General features: G+C 38.9%; 2 protein-coding genes across 2 annotated transcripts in view; one reads left to right on the top strand and one right to left on the bottom strand.

The window, feature by feature from the left end:
- The window catches only part of e2f4 (E2F transcription factor 4), a 14,496-nt gene extending 11,324 nt beyond the window's left edge, over nucleotides 1-3,172 (bottom strand). Inside the window, exons 1-3 of the mRNA XM_072385382.1 lie at nucleotides 2,765-3,172; nucleotides 1,530-1,639; nucleotides 579-740 (exon numbers count right to left, since the gene is read on the bottom strand). Of these exons, the coding sequence (XP_072241483.1) occupies nucleotides 579-740; nucleotides 1,530-1,639; nucleotides 2,765-2,926 (434 nt within the window). The 5' untranslated portion in view covers nucleotides 2,927-3,172. The remainder of the gene's footprint in view (nucleotides 1-578; nucleotides 741-1,529; nucleotides 1,640-2,764) is intronic.
- Nucleotides 3,173-4,698: 1,526 nt separating this feature from the next.
- Nucleotides 4,699-19,632, top strand: part of ferry3 (FERRY endosomal RAB5 effector complex subunit 3) — a 28,897-nt gene continuing 13,963 nt past the window's right edge. The window contains exons 1-6 of the mRNA XM_072385383.1: nucleotides 4,699-4,772; nucleotides 5,111-5,299; nucleotides 7,443-7,588; nucleotides 14,592-14,773; nucleotides 16,922-17,021; nucleotides 17,113-17,237. Of these exons, the coding sequence (XP_072241484.1) occupies nucleotides 5,119-5,299; nucleotides 7,443-7,588; nucleotides 14,592-14,773; nucleotides 16,922-17,021; nucleotides 17,113-17,237 (734 nt within the window). The 5' untranslated portion in view covers nucleotides 4,699-4,772; nucleotides 5,111-5,118. The remainder of the gene's footprint in view (nucleotides 4,773-5,110; nucleotides 5,300-7,442; nucleotides 7,589-14,591; nucleotides 14,774-16,921; nucleotides 17,022-17,112; nucleotides 17,238-19,632) is intronic.

Genomic DNA, 19,632 nt, shown 5'->3' on the forward strand with positions numbered 1-19,632 from the left:
TTTCACTAACTTTTAGAGACCCTTGATCTGGTTGGCAACACTTCTATCACTTCCTGTTTCTGTTTTAGTGCATCTTTAGTGCAACTTTAGTGCAACTTTAGTGCACTTGATCTGGGTTTTTTTGCATCAATCATTGACATTTTGGTTTTTACTACACTTGCCAAACTTTAACTAAAACAGAATACAATCTAGAAGGAATTTAACACCAAATGAAACAGTGAAAAACAAAGAAAAAAAAAGGAATCTCAGTTAGCTTTAAGTGGCAGAGAGAGGAGTAAATGGGGCTAAATGCCCAGGACTCAGGTGCAGAGGCTGGTTAGGTTTCACTAACTGAAATCCTTGTTTAGAGACACTTGATCTGTTTTTTTTCCAATCAATCATTGACATTTTGGTTTTATACAATCTAGAAAGACTGTAGCACCAAATGAAACAGTGAAAAACAAGCAAAAAAAATCCCATCCAGCTATTAAAAGTTTAGGAAACTACTGCAGTGACATCACAGGATTTATTTTGACTGATCTGAGGGAGGTGGTTAGGATTCCTCCCAGCAAACTTTAAAGCTGTGTGGTGAAGGATATGGGCTGTTGTTGGAGTCATCGGTGACGTTCTTGATGCTTTGCTGGACCCAGACTTTCTGCTGGTCCAGCTCATGTTCCCGGTGAGCCAGGTCATCGAGCTCAGCCTTCAGATCAATCAGCTTATCGGCTATTTCCCTGGTGTTGCAGCCTGGTCCCACACCCCTGAAACGCATCGGGAGATTCTTGGTCATTTTCCATTAACAGCACTCTTAGCCACTGACCCATCTGCCTTGTATTAGGACTCGGACAAAAGAAACAGATGCAGCTGGAAGTCTTTATGAGAAGCAAATGTGGCAATAACCACAGATTGCAATGGACAATATGGTGCTTTAAGCAGCCGTGAACGGCACTAAACTGTAAAGAAACAATAAAAACAATTGAAACTGAGCCATTAATGAAAGCAAAACTTCCAAAAATAAAGAAAATAGGGCTGCTCTTGTATTTTCTTACAGTTTATGATAGGTGTTGTGCATAAATACACATCAATGACGTTTTAAGGCATCTAAGACTTAAAATAAAGGTTGTTGTTGTTGGTTGGGGCATATATAAATATATATATATCCCTTTATTTTATCCCTTTACTGAGGAGCAGGCGAGTAATCTTCATTGTTTCATCACGTAGCTCAAAAATGATCAAGCTGAATTTGATGAAAGCCTATTTTAAAACTCTAAAACAGGGCCCTGGTCCTGGCAGATAATCTGCCCTCCAGCTGCCCTCCGAGTTAGTGACATGTTTTCAGATAATTCAATCCTCTTTTTGCCCAAGTGAAGCGACTTTACCGACACAAAGATGCTGTCAGATAAAGACACGACTCCAGAAATGTTAACTTAGTCGCCTCTTGCTATGGAGATGGAGGATTATATTCATGACAGTGTTCGGTTACGTTTAAAATGGTTAAAAAAAATAGAGAGATTTGCCTCTTTGTGAAGGAAAAATACTTTAAAACATACTTCCACTGGATGCTGTTCTTGGACTTCTTCTCTATCAGGCCGATTCCTTCCAGGACATTAGTGATGTCGTAGATTCGTCTTTTTTGCCGCACGGCCAAGGTGTCTGCTGCCTAAACAACAGGGAAAACACACCGCAAATTATATATCTATTAAATTAAAAACAATGCCATAATCTCTGTGCCTGCAGCCAAAAATGTGTCACTTAAGCATCCTCCTCAGTTCAACCCCCCGGCTTCAAAGCGCTAACAACAATATGGCGAGCAGCGATAAGTTACCAGGCCACTGGGAGAGTGAGCCGAAGTCACATGGAAATGAGAATGAAAGAGAAAGAGAAAAGAAGAATGAATGTTTGGCGTTTTATCTACGAAGCACAGAGAGTATGAAGAAGTCACCGCGGTCACAAAAGAGAGAGAAAAACTCTGTATTATATAAGGTAATCCTTGGTTAGTCAAGCTGCCATCTGCTTCACTGTTTTGGATGACAAAAAAACAAAAAAAAAACATGAAAAGGCAGCAAAAAAAACATGTTTCTATTTCTGTTACAGTGGAGGATGATTATTCCCTTCAGGTCTGACTTTGGATTTGAGCTAAAATGCTATAAAAAAAGATTAAATATTAGAAACAGCAACAATACTTCTTAAATGAATGAGACTGTGTCATGAAGTGGTTTTTGTTTAATAAGTAGGATCATAGTTTTGTGGAGGTACAGTTTAAGTAAAACACCTGATGAGCTAAAAACTAAAAATAAGGCTAAACTGTGTCACTGAGAGTCATTTAACAGTTTTAATAATGATTTAAAACCAGTGTTGTGAATGCATATTGTTTAGTAACAAAGGCTTTATAAGCCATGAAGAAACTGCTCAAGTGTGAAGATGCAGTAGGGTTAACTGAGAGGGGGAAACGACAAAAGATGACCCACTTTTTAAACTTTTGAATCTGCAGGGGGCATAGTCTGAAAAGTTGACCGGTGTTCTCAAAGTTCAATTAGCGTGTTTTACTGCGTTTCTCCTCTCAGGAAGGTGGAAATACCCCCCAACAAGGCGTTAAACTCGAGTGTGGCTGCAGCTCAGATGGACTAAAACTGGAATGTAATGAGCTAGAATATGTCATCCATTCAAATTAGCCTAGCCATGCTAGGCTAACAAGCTAGCGACAGTGCATGTAAACCAACGACAGCGGGCAGGCTCAGTATGACATGTGCTAGCTAACAACAAAGACTCTGGGCTGCATGCTCACAGCTTTCAGATCCAGCACTCCGTCTTTCGCCTCCTGTAGCAGAGTCACAAACTTGGTTGTGAGCAGTCCGAGGCTCTTTTCGTGCCTGCTTGGAGTCTGTGGCTGCAGCGAGTCCCCCGCAGCTCCCAGGTCGCCTCTGTTAGCCGACTCCAGCTCCATCATCACTCGGGACCAGCTCCGTACTTCCCCCTGCCTCCCCGACCAAATCCAGCCAGCGAGCCCAGGAGAGCACGCTCCGCCGCCGCAGTCAATCACACAGAAGACCGGTGGAGTGTAATTGTGCTGGCGGAGAACAAGCGGTGTGGTTTTCTGCGAATTATTCCACAAAACCGAGCTGAAAAGGCTGAGTGCGGTAATTCAATGAGCGAGCAGCGGAGAGCCGTTGGCCACGCGAGGTATGACGGGACGGTTCAACCGCCGAAGGGAGTGTCTGCAAATATTAAAGCGTGGAACAAAACAAAATACACTTTTGAAGTTAATTAAAAATGTAGTAGTCCAGTGATCCATTGTACAGTACTTATATTTCACGATCAACCGACAAATTTGAGTTTTTTACAATTCAGAGCTCTAAAACGATTGATTATTCGGATTTCTGTGGCAGTACAATTTGTAAACGTACCCTTAATCACTCAAACTTGAAGAAAACACACGCACACGGGTACAAACACGCGCGTTTTATGTGTACACATATTTGCAGACACGGTTATTTGAACATTTCTTGTCAGTGTTTGTCTTTGCATTGTCCACAGATTTCACAGAAAACTGAAGTCCCAATTTTCAGCTTTAATGTTAAATTCACATTTAATCTTAGATAGTTGTTTATAGTATGTTGAGTTGTTAGAACAGAGTAATTCTTATATTTTTCTCCAGAACAGCTGAGCAAACTCAAATGCTTTTTTAAAAAAGGTTTTCTTTCTTTTTGATATACTGTTAAATGGTATTACTGAATATCAAACTGAAATATTTAAGGTATAAGTAAAGGCTTTTGACCTGGGTTTCATTTGAAAAAATGTATATACATGTATATATAAATGTAATACAATGCACTTTTAGATGTTTCTGTAAGTATACATTTTTAGATTTTTTTTTATTTGACCAGCTCTGAAAGCTGAACGTGTTTTTTTGTTATAATTATTTATTTTTATCTACATTGTGTTAGGTAATCAAACCCCTCCTTGCGGTATTTGATTAATGAATTTGTTGTAGTGTTTTTTTCTTAAGTGTACCATTTTATAATTTTTTTTTTTTAGTCACTTGACAAATTTGAATTTCCCCCACTGGGGGATGAATAAAGTATTTTTCCTCTTCTATTCTATTCTTCTATCCAGTTGAAAAAGAAAGAGTTTGAATTAATTGCTCAATAATCTCTGATATTTAATATATCATACAAACAATGATACTTAAATCAGTTCAAATCACTTTGAAACTTCGGGAAAACGTTTGGTTTGTTATTGTTATTCGTATCTATCTGTAATAATCTCTTATATATCACCTTGTATTGTTATTTATATTGAAAATATCTCAGTATTTACTTTTTTGTCATTTTTTATGTAAACCTGGTTCACGTGACTCATCTTATAATAAAAAAGATAGTTTTCATGTCTTTGTAATTGCTCGTTTGGTTGTTTTCTTTAAAATATCTCCAATTTGAGTCAGTATTAAACCACCAACTATTACATATTTGACCAGCAGGGGGCGATCGAGTTCAAGAAAATAAACCTCGCTCAAGTAAATGTATTTTCTTTACCTTCAACAGATTCGTGTAATTTTGAAACGGATTAAATAAGGAATGATAATTTATTTCACGAATACTTTATAGTAACTGTGACATATAACGTTATATATTGTTAACTAATATTAAAATATTTTAAACGGCTTTTAAAATTTGTTACGAAGGTGCTGTTGCTAGCACACGGCGACGCTGTGAGGCAGTCAGCTGACTGAAACAAACAGTGTTGTTATCTTTGCGAGAGGCGGAAATAACGTTACTGCACTCATTCATACTCAGGTAAACCTGCTTATTAAGAGCTCCAGTCCTCATTATTACAAACACAAGTCTGTGTGTAAGCTGTCATGTCCAGGAAAAAGCGTTTGAATCTTTTTAAAGATCTATTTTTTAAAGATTTATACTTAGCTCCGACGTTAGCATGCTACTAGCTTAATATATTTTATATGTTTCAACCAGTTTACAAAAGTATGATGATTTTTGCAAGTGCAAAACAAAGCAGTTGCAGTTTAAAGGTTAATGTGAGTGCAAATGTGTGTTTGTGCTTGTTATTCTCACATGCAGTGTCGCAATAAGACTGTTATTTAGCATTATTGTTGCACATATCTTCTGTTTTCCAGCGCTGACCATGAAGAAGAGCAAAGGCAAAGCGAACACTGCTGCTGAGAAAGAGTTTGTATTTGAGTTCAGGGCAGGGAAACACAACTGTGTTCTCAAAGTGCCTCTACAGTTTCCTGTGCAAGTGGACATCAGCGACCTTCATGGGCGCCTGATGCTGCTACATAAAATACCCTGCTATATAGAGAGTGGTGAGTTTGCTATTCCTGGTAAAATATCAGTTCTATCAGTTTTATGTTTTGTTATGGCTCATAATTAGTGCATTTGATACATCATTTTGCTTATCTTATACCTTTGCTTCCCTACATTTCTTTCCATATCTAATTATAACCAGAACCCATTAACCCTTCTTCTTCTTTCTTATTACACTTTGACATCTAAAATCTACCCCTGATACAATAATCCCTCTGAAAAGAATGATTTTTGTCATTTTTTTCTCACTGTCTTCTAATTTATTTGTGTTTCATCACTGTACTGTATCCATACGATCCAACCATCCATTGTTATCGACTTTTTGATCTTAATAAAGACGCCTAAGCGTGTTGAAATTATGATATGAAATATAAAAATGATTGTGTTAGTCCAATCAAAACCGAACTTGTATAATCAAATCAAAGTGTTAATCCGACTGTAAATGTATGAAATCAAAACCGGACCAACGTGCAGGAATCACTCCGGCATGCAGCCGCTCTACTCGGCTCAAACTGGTCCATGCATGCACTAAAGTTGCTCTAAAGATGCTCTAAAGATGCACTAAAGATGCACTAAAGATGCACTAAAGATGCACTAAAGTTGCACGAAAGATGCACTAAAGTTGCACAAAAGATGCACTAAAGATGCACTAAAGATGCACTAAAGTTGCACGAAAGATGCACTAAAGTTGCACGAAAGATGCACTAAAGATGCACTAAAGTTGCACTAAAGTTGCTCTAAAGATGCACTAAAGATGCACTAAAGTTGCACGAAAGATGCACTAAAGATGCACTAAAGATGCACTAAAGTTGCACGAAAGATGCACTAAAGTTGCACAAAAGATGCACTAAAGATGCACTAAAGATGCACTAAAGTTGCACGAAAGATGCACTAAAGATGCACTAAAGATGCACTAAAGTTGCACGAAAGATGCACGAAAGTTGCACAAAAGATGCACTAAAGATGCACTAAAGTTGCACAAAAGATGCACTAAAGATGCACTAAAGTTGCACAAAAGATGCACTAAAGATGCACTAAAGTTGCACGAAAGATGCACTAAAGTTGCACTAAAGTTGCACTAAAGATGCACTAAAGGCATGAAAGATGCAGTAAAGGTGCACTAAAGATGCACTAAAGTCGCACGAAAGATGCACTAAAGTTGCACAAAAGATGCACTAAAGATGCACTAAAGTTGCACTAAAGTTGCATGAAAGATGCACTAAAGATGCACTAAAGTTGCACTAAAGATGCACTAAAGTTGCACTAAAGTTGCACTAAAGATGCACTAAAGATGCACTAAAGTTGCACGAAAGATGCACTAAAGATGCACTAAAGTTGCACTAAAGATGCACTAAAGATGCACTAAAGATGCACTAAAGATGCACTAAAGTTGCACGAAAGATGCACTAAAGTTGCACGAAAGATGCACTAAAGTTGCACTAAAGATGCACTAAAGTTGCACGAAAGATGCACTAAAGATGCACTAAAGTTGCACTAAAGTTGCACTAAAGATGCACTAAAGATGCACTAAAACAGAAACAGGAAGTGATAGAAGTGTTGCCAAATTCCTGACTAAGCTGCTCTCATTCACACATTTGTCTTTTTCTTTTTCCAGACAACTAAACGTGTCAGAAACTGTGACTGAATATCAGAAAATCCACATTTTGTGGCTGCAGCATCATCAGACAAAGTCATAATTTGACTCCCGGTAACTTAACGTCGGTGCTGATGTCCCACAGTGTTGTGATGTCAGAAAACCTCAGTTAATAACTCAGTTCCCCTCTTGTTCAGACTGTGAAACTGTGGGTTTCATAGTCTACTTATAACTGAAATCTATTTGGATAAATAAGAAGGACAAAGCAGTTTTAACTGGGTTTGAGTGAAGGAATTCATTTTATAGAAAAATCCCTCAAAAGGAGCGTATTGCTCAACCAAAAGTTGGGTTCTTTCTCATCCAGGCTAATTTGAAGAAGTTTATGCTTGAAACCTATTTAAACATGGATAAGGAATTAATTTTATAGAATAATCCAAAACTGTAGCTCAGTTTGTGGATCACATCCTGCCATTTAATTCTGCTCTCCGGTGTAATCCCAGGCTTGTTTTAAATGACTGATTTATGCTTTCTGTGCATCTCTTTTACAGAGCTTAAAGCGTTGCTTTCCGACTTCATTGAGAAGGAGACCATCCTGGACTTTGACAGAGAGGCAGAGCTGGCTCTGCAGAGACTCACGACAGGAGATGTGATAGTAAACCAGCTGACCAGCGCATGGGCCAAGTCTTACGTGGAGGTGACCACACATTTCATCACGTTATTGTGCATAAAAAAGGACATTTTCCTTAACTTTCCATAATTATAGAAGGCTTTGCACAGATTTGGTATCATGCTGTGCTTTTGGAATTTAATTCCCCATAAAACTAGTTGTTAAAACTTCATCTTTCTTTATTTTATCTGTTTATTTATTAGTTTATTAGCCAGGGATCTAGTCCATAAGCACTTCTTAAAAATGTGTTTAAAGACTGAAAGACTCTTTCTACAGAGCCGAACATGCCTAAAAATGCACATCACATGACCCCTCAGGCTCACTTCTTCATTGTTGTGCACGGAGCGTGCACGTGTGCGCAGAAAGCAGAGCGTTGGCTGGGAAAGACGCATTAAGTGAATGAATCAGGCAGCGACCTAGTCTCAGTTTAGTTGTTTCGTTTTGTTTTTAACAGCTTAAAACAATCTCTTAAAAGATTTCTTTCTTCTGCTGATTTAGGAAAAGTTATAAAAAGTAATGCAAGCTTCTGTTAATTTGCTTTGCTCAGATATCAGTAAAGGCTCCCTCCACTGCCTCCAGCTGGACGTATTTCCAGGTCATATTAAGGCATCTCCTCTGTGTCAGATTGTGTTTTTAAGTTTGAATCTTAATGCTCTTATTACTGCACATTCAAAGACTAAAATGGTCTTTCCCATAAAAACTTTTCAGACTATTTTCACCTGTAAGATCTGCAGAAACTGCCCTGCTAACTGTTGCCAGATCGCTAATAGCCCCAATAATAAGAAACTCTTTGCCCACTCAAAGTCCTCGGTTACCTTGAGATGAAAATGTTCTTTTTTTTCTTTATTTATCAGAGTCTATCTGAGTCTAACTCACCTTCTGATTTATTTGAAGCATTTTCTAAGATAAGTGCTTTTTTTATTCTCACTATAATAATTTCTGCTGTTATACTGTATTATTTTCTATTGTCAGCTCCCTGAAGCTGTTTTTTTTTAAATAAAGAGCCAAAATGTATTGAAAAAGCTTTAAAAAACAAAAGCAAAACCCACATATTTGTGGGACTTGACACCAAGTTGTTGCTGTAGTCAGATTGGATCAGTTTTTAATTTGAATTTTACAAACAAACCTGTGTTAAAGTCAACGTTTCAGAGTGTTTTGATGCCCTTTTGAGCAGCTTTTGAGCTTCATGGTTCATTCAAGAATGACGTCATCCGCTTTGTTCCAACAACAAAACAACTTTAATTCGATCCATGCACGAAACTGTGAGGCTGGAGCGGGTTCTGTGACAGATATCTATCAGGAATATGCTTTTTATGCGGGTTCTGTGACAGATATCTATCAGGAATATGCTTTTTATGCGGGTTCTGTGACAGATATCTATCAGCAATATGCTTTTTATGTGGGTTCTGTGACAGATATCTATCAGGAATATGCTTTTTATGCGGGTTCTGTGACAGATATCTATCAGGAATATGCTTTTCATGCGGGTTCTGTGACAGATATCTCTCAGGAATATGCTTTTTATGCGGGTTCTGTGACAGATATCTATCAGGAATATGCTTTTTATGCGGGTTCTGTGACAGATATCTATCAGGAATATGCTTTTTATGCGGGTTCTGTGACAGATATCTATCAGGAATATGCTTTTTATGCGGGTTCTGTGACAGATATCTATCAGGAATATGCTTTTTATGCGGGTTCTGTGACAGATATCTATCAGGAATATGCTTTTTATGCGGGTTCTGTGACAGATATCTATCAGGAATATGCTTTTTATGCGGGTTCTGTGACAGATATCTATCAGGAATATGCTTTTTATGCGGGTTCTGTGACAGATATCTATCAGGAATATGCTTTTTATGCGGGTTCTGTGACAGATATCTATCAGGAATATGCTTTTTATGCGGGTTCTGTGACAGATATCTATCAGGAATATGCTTTTTATGCGGGTTCTGTGACAGATATCTATCAGGAATATGCTTTTTATGTGGGTTCTGTGACAGATATCTATCAGGAATATGCTTTTTATGCGGGTTCTGTGACATATCTATCAGGAATATGCTTTTTATGCGGGTTCTGTGACAGATATCTATCAGGAATATGCTTTTTATGCGGGTTCTGTGACAGATATCTATCAGGAATATGCTTTTTATGCGGGTTCTGTGACAGATATCTATCAGGAATATGCTTTTTATGCGGGTTCTGTGACAGATATCTATCAGGAATATGCTTTTTATGCGGGTTCTGTGACAGATATCTATCAGGAATATGCTTTTTATGCGGGTTCTGTGACAGATATCTATCAGGAATATGCTTTTTATGCGGGTTCTGTGACAGATATCTATCAGGAATATGCTTTTATGCGGGTTCTGTGACAGATATCTATCAGGAATATGCTTTTTATGCGGGTTCTGTGACAGATATCTATCAGGAATATGCTTTTTATGCGGGTTCTGTGACAGATATCTATCAGGAATATGCTTTTTATGCGGGTTCTGTGACAGATATCTATCAGGAATATGCTTTTTATGCGGGTTCTGTGACAGATATCTATCAGGAATATGCTTTTTATGCGGGTTCTGTGACAGATATCTATCAGGAATATGCTTTTTATGCGGGTTCTGTGACAGATATCTATCAGGAATATGCTTTTTATGCGGGTTCTGTGACAGATATCTATCAGGAATATGCTTTTTATGCGGGTTCTGTGACAGATATCTATCAGGAATATGCTTTTTCTGCGGGTTCTGTGACAGATATCTATCAGGAATATGCTTTTTATGCGGGTTCTGTGACAGATATCTATCAGGAATATGCTTTTTATGCGGGTTCTGTGACAGATATCTATCAGGAATATGCTTTTTGTGCGGGTTCTGTGACAGATATCTATCAGGAATATGCTTTTTGTGCGGGTTCTGTGACAGATATCTATCAGGAATATGCTTTTTATGCGGGTTCTGTGACAGATATCTATCAGGAATATGCTTTTTATGCGGGTTCTGTGACAGATATCTATCAGGAATATGCTTTTTATGCGGGTTCTGTGACAGATATCTATCAGGAATATGCTTTTTATGCGGGTTCTGTGACAGATATCTATCAGGAATATGCTTTTTATGCGGGTTCTGTGACAGATATCTATCAGGAATATGCTTTTTATGCGGGTTCTGTGACAGATATCTATCAGGAATATGCTTTTTATGCGGGTTCTGTGACAGATATCTATCAGGAATATGCTTTTTATGCGGGTTCTGTGACAGATATCTATCAGGAATATGCTTTTTATGCGGGTTCTGTGACAGATATCTATCAGGAATATGCTTTTTATGCGGGTTCTGTGACAGATATCTATCAGGAATATGCTTTTTATGCGGGTTCTGTGACAGATATCTATCAGGAATATGCTTTTTATGCGGGTTCTGTGACAGATATCTATCAGGAATATGCTTTTTATGCGGGTTCTGTGACAGATATCTATCAGGAATATGCTTTTTATGCGGGTTCTGTGACAGATATCTATCAGGAATATGCTTTTTATGCGGGTTCTGTGACAGATATCTATCAGGAATATGCTTTTTATGCGGGTTCTGTGACAGATATCTATCAGGAATATGCTTTTCATGCGGGTTCTGTGACAGATATCTATCAGGAATATGCTTTTTATGCGGGTTCTGTGACAGATATCTATCAGGAATATGCTTTTTATGCGGGTTCTGTGACAGATATCTATCAGGAATATGCTTTTTATGCGGGTTCTGTGACAGATATCTATCAGGAATATGCTTTTTATGCGGGTTCTGTGACAGATATCTATCAGGAATATGCTTTTTATGCGGGTTCTGTGACAGATATCTATCAGGAATATGCTTTTTATGCGGGTTCTGTGACAGATATCTATCAGGAATATGCTTTTTATGCGGGTTCTGTGACAGATATCTATCAGGAATATGCTTTTTATGCGGGTTCTGTGACAGATATCTATCAGGAATATGCTTTTTATGCGGGTTCTGTGACAGATATCTATCAGGAATATGCTTTTTATGCGGGTTCTGTGACAGATATCTATCAGGAATATGCTTTTTATGCGGGTTCTGTGACAGATATCTATCAGGAATATGCTTTTTATGCGGGTTCTGTGACAGATATCTATCAGGAATATGCTTTTTATGCGGGTTCTGTGACAGATATCTATCAGGAATATGCTTTTTCTGCGGGTTCTGTGACAGATATCTATCAGGAATATGCTTTTTCTGCGGGTTCTGTGACAGATATCTATCAGGAATATGCTTTTTATGCGGGTTCTGTGACAGATATCTATCAGGAATATGCTTTTTATGCGGGTTCTGTGACAGATATCTATCAGGAATATGCTTTTTATGCGGGTTCTGTGACAGATATCTATCAGGAATATGCTTTTTATGCGGGTTCTGTGACAGATATCTATCAGGAATATGCTTTTTATGCGGGTTCTGTGACAGATATCTATCAGGAATATGCTTTTTATGCGGGTTCTGTGACAGATATCTATCAGGAATATGCTTTTTATGCGGGTTCTGTGACAGATATCTATCAGGAATATGCTTTTTATGCGGGTTCTGTGACAGATATCTATCAGGAATATGCTTTTTATGCGGGTTCTGTGACAGATATCTATCAGGAATATGCTTTTTTATGCTTGGTAGATGCTCCACAGAGCTAATTTAGAGCTAGCGGCGCCGCAGAGTGTGTCGGGACGAGTCCCAGAGTGCACCTCTGTCATGGATCATTAAAGTAATTCAAACAGACATAAAGCTGTGCATCTGCAAATTGATTATTCATGAGTTCCCGGGAAAAGAAACCTCATTAAACGTGCCCACATGCTGTGTTTAACGGCTCATTTTTACGACACTTTGATGCTCCAGAGAGCCAATATGCGGTGGCGGTTTTGCATATTTGAGAATCGAGTCGCCAGTTTTGTCTTCTGGACAAACCGCTTAGTGTGAAGTGAAGTTTGTGGGTTTCTAACTGGTATAACTGGGCCAGTATTTCGTGTTTGATGGTGGCGAGTGAGACCGTTGGGTTACAGGCTTCAAAGTTGAGGAGTTTAAAGTCTCCCGGGACACGGTTTGGCGTTTTTTGGGGCGTTTCGGCTGCTTTGGGCTGGGATGTAAAGCCCCTCTGACCCTTTGCACCCAAACATTTAGCACAGAAATACACATGGAAGCTTTCCAAAGTCCATCATGTTTGTGGCCTAAAGATTCCTGAGCCTACATTATATAAATAGAGCTTCGGATTCTGAGTGTGCTGCTTCTCTAATTAAGGAAGGACTGCATACTCTGCCCTGCTTCTTTTTCTGAGCTTAGCACATAAACAGTGGAGCTTCTGCGTTTTTACCTTCCTCTTTTGCCTGGACTAGATGGTAGTTTTTGCACTTTAGCTCACTTCTTTTTGCTGACAGCATCATCACACCCAAACACTTCCTTTTTGCTGCTTTGCCTGTCATTTCTTCACATTTTGCATGCAACCAGCCAGACTTGCTCTTTTCTTCAGGCTCTCGAAAGGTTTTTTTTTTAAATATTGGCTCCTTTTTCTTTCTTTATTAAAGCCAGTCCTTGTTCTTCACTATTTTCAAAGGTTTTGTTTTGTTTGTAAGCCACTTAACATGAATAATTCACAGGTTAAAAGGTCTCCTTTTGGCTCCTTTTGGCTCCTTTTTGGTGATTTTGTGTCTGGTTTTCATCATATCTGTATAGTCGAATCTCCTTTTGGCTCCTTTTTGGTGATTTTGTGTCTGGTTTTCATCATATCTGTATAGTCGAGTCTCCTTTTGGCTCCTTTTTGGTGATTTTGTGTCTGGTTTTCATCATATCTGTATAGTCAAGTCTCCTTTTGGCTCCTTTTGGCTCCTTTTGGCTCCTTTTTGGTGATTTTGTGTCTGGTTTTCATCATATTTGTATAGACGAGTCTCCTTTAGGCTCCTTTTGGCTCCTTTTTGGCTCCTTTTTGGTTGTTTTATGTCAGGTTTTCATCATATCTGTATAGTCAAGTCTCCTTTTGGCTCCTTTTGGCTCCTTTTTGGTGATTTTGTGTCTGGTTTTCATCATATCTGTATAGTCGAGTCTCCTTTTGGCTCCTTTTGGCTCCTTTTTGGTGATTTTGTGTCTGGTTTTCATCATATCTGTATAGTCGAGGCTCCTTTTGGCTCCTTTTGGCTCCTTTTTGGCTCCTTTTTTCCCTCCTTCTTGTCATTTTGTATTGTTCATGTTTATGATGGCACCTCTGGGTTTTTTTATATCACATCTCTTCCTTTTTCTTGTCTTTGTGATGAACCTTTAACAAGAATCACTTCAGGTTTAAAATCCATACATGAATAAAATAGATTTAGGTCAAATAGGTCAGGATACTTCCAGTGGGATTCTGGGATTTATGATAGCCTGATGGTTAAGCCCCATGAGAGAAACTCCAACCCAAGGATCTTATTTGCATGTTGTTCTTCTTTCTCCTCCAAAAATGCATAAACTAGTTATTTTTAATATGTCATATAATTGTAGTGGATTCATTGAACCTGAAAGACCTTTATTATCCTCCCAGTTTCTGCTGCATTATTGTGTTTTCAGATTCTTTTAATGCTCCTTTGCGAATGAAATGCATGCCCTCCTGTGTTTATGTGTCATGGGTAATCCCTGTCTGCCCCTGTCTCCTTTCTGAAGAAATTTAACAGCATTTAGAGAGCAGGATGACCTGTTGAGAAGCTTATTTTGCCATCAGTCTGCAGTGGACTTAGTTTAGAAAAGAAACCACAGATACGTGGTTCACAGGAAACACAAAATGCCTCCCCACAGCAGGAATGATCCGCTGATTTTTATTCTGTTTTCATTATTTTAGAGCAAACTGTGGGTCCTCTTCCACAGAGTCTGCCATTCAGAGGCCCAGATCAGACGTTTTTTCTGTTTTCAGCAGCCATCGTGGTTCCTTTAGAGGGGCAGGGGTTAGCTGCAATCTCCAAGTTCACCAGCAGGTGTCACTAAATCCTTCCCACCTCCTGTTCCAGACTACACTCGAGCACACTCTTCCCGAAGAGCCCAGCCGGGATGAGGACTTTGCCGAGGTTTACCACGAGCTGATCCACTCCCCTGCCTCAGATACGCTCCTCAACCTGGAGCACAACTACTTTGTCAGCATCTCTGAGCTCATCAGTGAGAGAGACATGGAGATTAAGAAGCTACAGGAAAGGTGGGTGTAGGATTTCTGATGGGTGCCAAGCTGCTGCCCGTCCTATGAGTTAATGTGCTGAGAGTTGAAGGTCAAATTGAAGGTCAACCATTATATGATCATAATCCAGTCTAAAATATGAGATTCTGGCTTGTTCTGGTGAAATCTGCCTGCTTTAGACACATAAGGCCCAGTTGATCTGTTCAGAATAATGGAAACATATGAGTTAATGTGCTGAGAGTTGAAGGTCAAATTGAAGGTCAACCATTATATGATCATAATCCAGTCTAAAATATGAGATTCTGGCTTGTTCTGGTGAAATCTGCCTGCTTTAGACACATAAGGCCCGGTTGATCTGTTCAGAATAATGGAAACATATGAGTTAATGTGCTGAGAGTTGAAGGTCAAGTTGAAGGTCAACCATTATATGATCATAATCCAGTCTAAAATATGAGATTCTGGCTTGTTCTGGTGAAATCTGCCTGCTTTAGACACATAAGGCCCAGTTGATCTGTTCAGAATAATGGAAACATATGAGTTAATGTGCTGAGAGTTGAAGGTCAAATTGAAGGTCAACCATTATATGATCATAATCCAGTCTAAAATATGAGATTCTGGCTTGTTCTGGTGAAATCTGCCTGCTTTAGACACATAAGGCCCGGTTGATCTGTTCAGAATAATGGAAACATATGAGTTAATGTGCTGAGAGTTGAAGGTCAAGTTGAAGGTCAACCATTATATGATCATAATCCAGTCTAAAATATGAGATTCTGGCTTGTTCTGGTGAAATCTGCCTGCTTTAGACACATAAGGCCCAGTTGATCTGTTCAGAATAATGGAAACATATGAGTTAATGTGCTGAGAGTTGAAGGTCAAATTGAAGGTCAACCATTATATGATCATAATCCAGTCTAAAATATGAGATTCTGGCTTGTTCTGGTGAAATCTGCCTGCTTTAGACACATAAGGCCCAGTTTATCTGTTCAGAATAATGGAAACATATGAGTTAATGTGCTGAGAGTTGAAGGTCAAATTGAAGGTCAACCATTATATGATCATAATCCAGTCTAAAATATGAGATTCTGGCTTGTTCTGGTGAAATCTGCCTGCTTTAGACACATAAGGCCCAGTTGATCTGTTCAGAATAATGGAAACATATGAGTTAATGTGCTGAGAGTTGAAGTTCAAATTGAAGGTCAACCATTATATGATCATAATCCAGTCTAAAATATGAGATTCTGGCTTGTTCTGGTGAAATCTGCCTGCTTTAGACACATAAGGCCCGGTTGATCTGTTCAGAATAATGGAAACATATGAGTTAATGTGCTGAGAGTTGAAGGTCAAATTGAAGGTCAACCATTATATGATCATAATCCAGTCTAAAATATGAGATTCTGGCTTGTTCTGGTGAAATCTGCCTGCCTTAGACACATAAGGCCCAGTTGATCTGTTCAGAATAATGGAAACATATGAGTTAATGTGCTGAGAATTGAAGGTCAAATTGAAGGTCAACCATTATATGATCATAATCCAGTCTAAAATATGAGATTCTGGCTTGTTCTGGTGAAATCTGCCTGCTTTAGACACATAAGGCCCAGTTGATCTGTTCAGAATAATGGAAACATATGAGTTAATGTGCTGAGAGTTGAAGGTCAAGTTGAAAGTCAAACATTATATGATCGTAATCCAGTCTGAAATATGAGATTCTGGCTTGTTCTGGTGAAATCTGCCTGCTTTAGACACATAAGGCCCAGTTGATCTGTTCAGAATAATGGAAATTTATGAGTTTTTTTTAAATATTGGCTCCTTTTTCTTTCTTTATTAAAGCCAGTCCTTGTTCTTCACTATTTTCAAAGGTTTTGTTTTGTTTGTAAGCCACTTAAACTGACCTATGAATAATTCACAGGTTAAAAAGACTCCAACAGACTTCATATCAAGTCTTACTTTACCATTAGATTAAGGTTTGCTGCACTTCTGCTTAGAAAATACACACAAACACCTTTTAATCATGCTTTCTTATCTTATATTGGCCTTATGGACGTATTACTTTGTGATTGTTGCACATAAGAAGTCCTAAATTAAGCTTAATTCATATAAACCTCATCCGGCTGTGGATAGAGATGTCTAAGTTTGTCTAATTTAATCAGTGGATATTTCTCTGTCTGGTAGGCAAGCAGCAGAAATGGACAAAGTCATGCATGAGCTTGGGAATACATTGAGTGACCAGGATGTAAATGCAGTAGCATCCCAACACTTTGATGCACAGCAGGTAAAAAGGGGGATTCAGCTCAGGAACTGTCCTGCTGAAGCATCAATTCTGCACCGGCGTTATTCATTTTTTTACTTTATTCTCTTGAAAGGTCTTGGAGAACAAGTGGACCAGTGAGCTTCAGCAAGTGACTGAAATCCAGAAGCAGGAGTATCAAGAGTGGGTCATTAAACTGCACCAGGATCTGCAGAAATCCAACAACAGCAGTATAATCAAGTGAGTTCATCTGCGTTTGTGCTCTCAGAGAAATGAAAAGAAATGTTTGTATGCGTGTGAAGGGAGGATATAAGTCAACATCTCGCCTTAAAGCTGTTCTTTATCAGCAACATGGTGCCTCATAAAACTAAAATTAATAGTTTTGGAAGTTTAATAACTCGAAATGTGTCTAAAAAGATTCTTTAGAGGATCAGAATTAGCAGATCCTCCACAGAGCTGATCCTGAGCTTCAAAATCACATAAAATGCATCCACTCACTGCAGAAATGAGTGGATTTGAGCAGATGGAGAGCATCGGGGTCAGTGATACGGCGTCCTTCGAACTGTGATTCACTTCCTGGTTCTAAGCTGCTTTTTCTCCATCAGATTTAACAGTTTTGACCGTTCTAAGCTGCCTTTTCTCCATCAGATTTGACCGTTTTGAGCGTTCTAAGCTGCTTTTTCTCCATCAGATTTAACAGTTTTGAGCGTTCTAAGCTGCCTTTTCTCCATCAGATTTGAGCGTTCTAAGCTGCCTTTTCTCCATCAGATTTGACAGTTTTGAGCGTTCTAAGCTGCCTTTTCTCCATCAGATTTGACCGTTTTGAGCGTTCTAAGCTGCCTTTTCTCCATCAGATTTGACAGTTTTGAGCGTTCTAAGCTGCCTTTTCTCCATCAGATTTGACCGTTTTGAGCGTTCTAAGCTGCCTTTTCTCCATCAGATTTGACAGTTTTGAGCGTTCTAAGCTGCCTTTTCTCCATCAGATTTGACCGTTTTGAGCGTTCTAAGCTGCCTTTTCTCCATCAGATTTGACCGTTCTAAGCTGCCTTTTCTCCATCAGATTTAACAGTTTTGAGCGTTCTAAGCTGCCTTTTCTCCATCAGATTTGACCGTTTTGAGCTTTCTAAGCTGCCTTTTCTCCATCAGATTTGACAGTTTTGAGCGTTCTAAGCTGCCTTTTCTCCATCAGATTTGACCGTTTTGAGCTTTCTAAGCTGCCTTTTCTCCATCAGATTTGACCGTTTTGAGGAGTCACAGCAGCACAGACTGCATGTGGGTCGAAGGTACACGTGAGAAAGGGTTATCCTCACAAGGTGGCGCCCTCATTCCAACATGCGACTCGTTTTCTGTTGAGAACCACCTGCAAAAACCCTATTTTCTGGGCCACTTTATTAAAGTAAACTAATTAAAATACTTTGAAATACTTGGAGCAGTTTTCATAAGTGGCAGCTCAGTGGGTAGAGTGTTTTGTCCAATAACCAGGCGCTGTGACCCTGTGCATGTGCGTGTGCACGTGTTCAACAGGTGCCAACCTGGATGGGTTTAATATGAGGGAGAAACTTTGTGTTTTTCCCTTTACATGACAATAAATCTTAATATTCATCTTAATAAGTCACATTTCTGATAATTGAGATGTGTTTTCACCTGAAAACTCTATCAAGAGGTGATAGAGTCATGATTTTAAAGGCTAATCCTACAGTTTGAGCATCGAAAACACTGTCCTGAAGGTATAAATCAGGGTCTGTGCATCCAAAAGATGGCCTCAGAGTAATCAGGAATCCAATATGTCGTCAAAACAAATTGATGCATTAAGTCAACGTCATATTCTCTCCTCTTATTTGCATTTTTAGACCTTTTTATCCACAAATGCACCGAAACAGACCTTTTTCAGTCCTACTGTTCTCTGTTGAGAGAATCTTTAATCTTTTCTTAAGGGAAAAAAATACAAATCTTCAGTTCCAGCTCGACTGCAAAGAAGAATTTGATGATAAAGTCTCACAACTTGGACTTTTAAAATAGGTTGATTGAAGCAGCTTAATCATAGACTGTAACAAGTGCAACTTATTGTGTTGATTAATTTATCAGCTTGTTAAAAGAGCAAAGAACAAACGAACCATCTGCATGAAATCTTTACTCAGGGAGGAGCTGCATTTAGCTACAACTTCAAGTAATTGAAGTGGGCCGAAGCTTTGCACCTGAGGTCAAGATTTTTCATGTGATGAACAATAATTTAACCCTGCAGATTGGTGGTTTAAATTCACCAAATGGAGGGGGGGTGACATGAAGCAAATGGCCCAAACTTAGGGGTTCGGGCTGAGTCCAGGAGCTGGATCCTCTGCACACGGGCTGCTGAGTCTGTTGCCCCATTTATGGGATGTTATATGAAAAACCAGCAGGACCTGCATGCTGGGAGCTTCTCATGCAATGTGCTGACCCTGCATTGCATGATAAAATCATTATCTTGTGTGGGTGGAACTGGAAACATTGTAAGTCAGCACTTTGAACACCTTATAGAGGCAGAATCTGAATGGAAGGCTTTTCAAAAGACAGAAAAGCAACAACTGCTGCCCAGTTAAATGCCGGGTTTTACGGCTCTGAATTGCAGTTTGATGTAACCTAAATTCAACACCCTGTA

This window comes from Leuresthes tenuis, unplaced genomic scaffold (assembly GCF_036924035.1).
Source record: "Leuresthes tenuis unplaced genomic scaffold, fLeuTen1.0.hap1 SCAF_5, whole genome shotgun sequence".
NCBI lineage: Eukaryota > Metazoa > Chordata > Actinopteri > Atheriniformes > Atherinopsidae > Leuresthes > Leuresthes tenuis.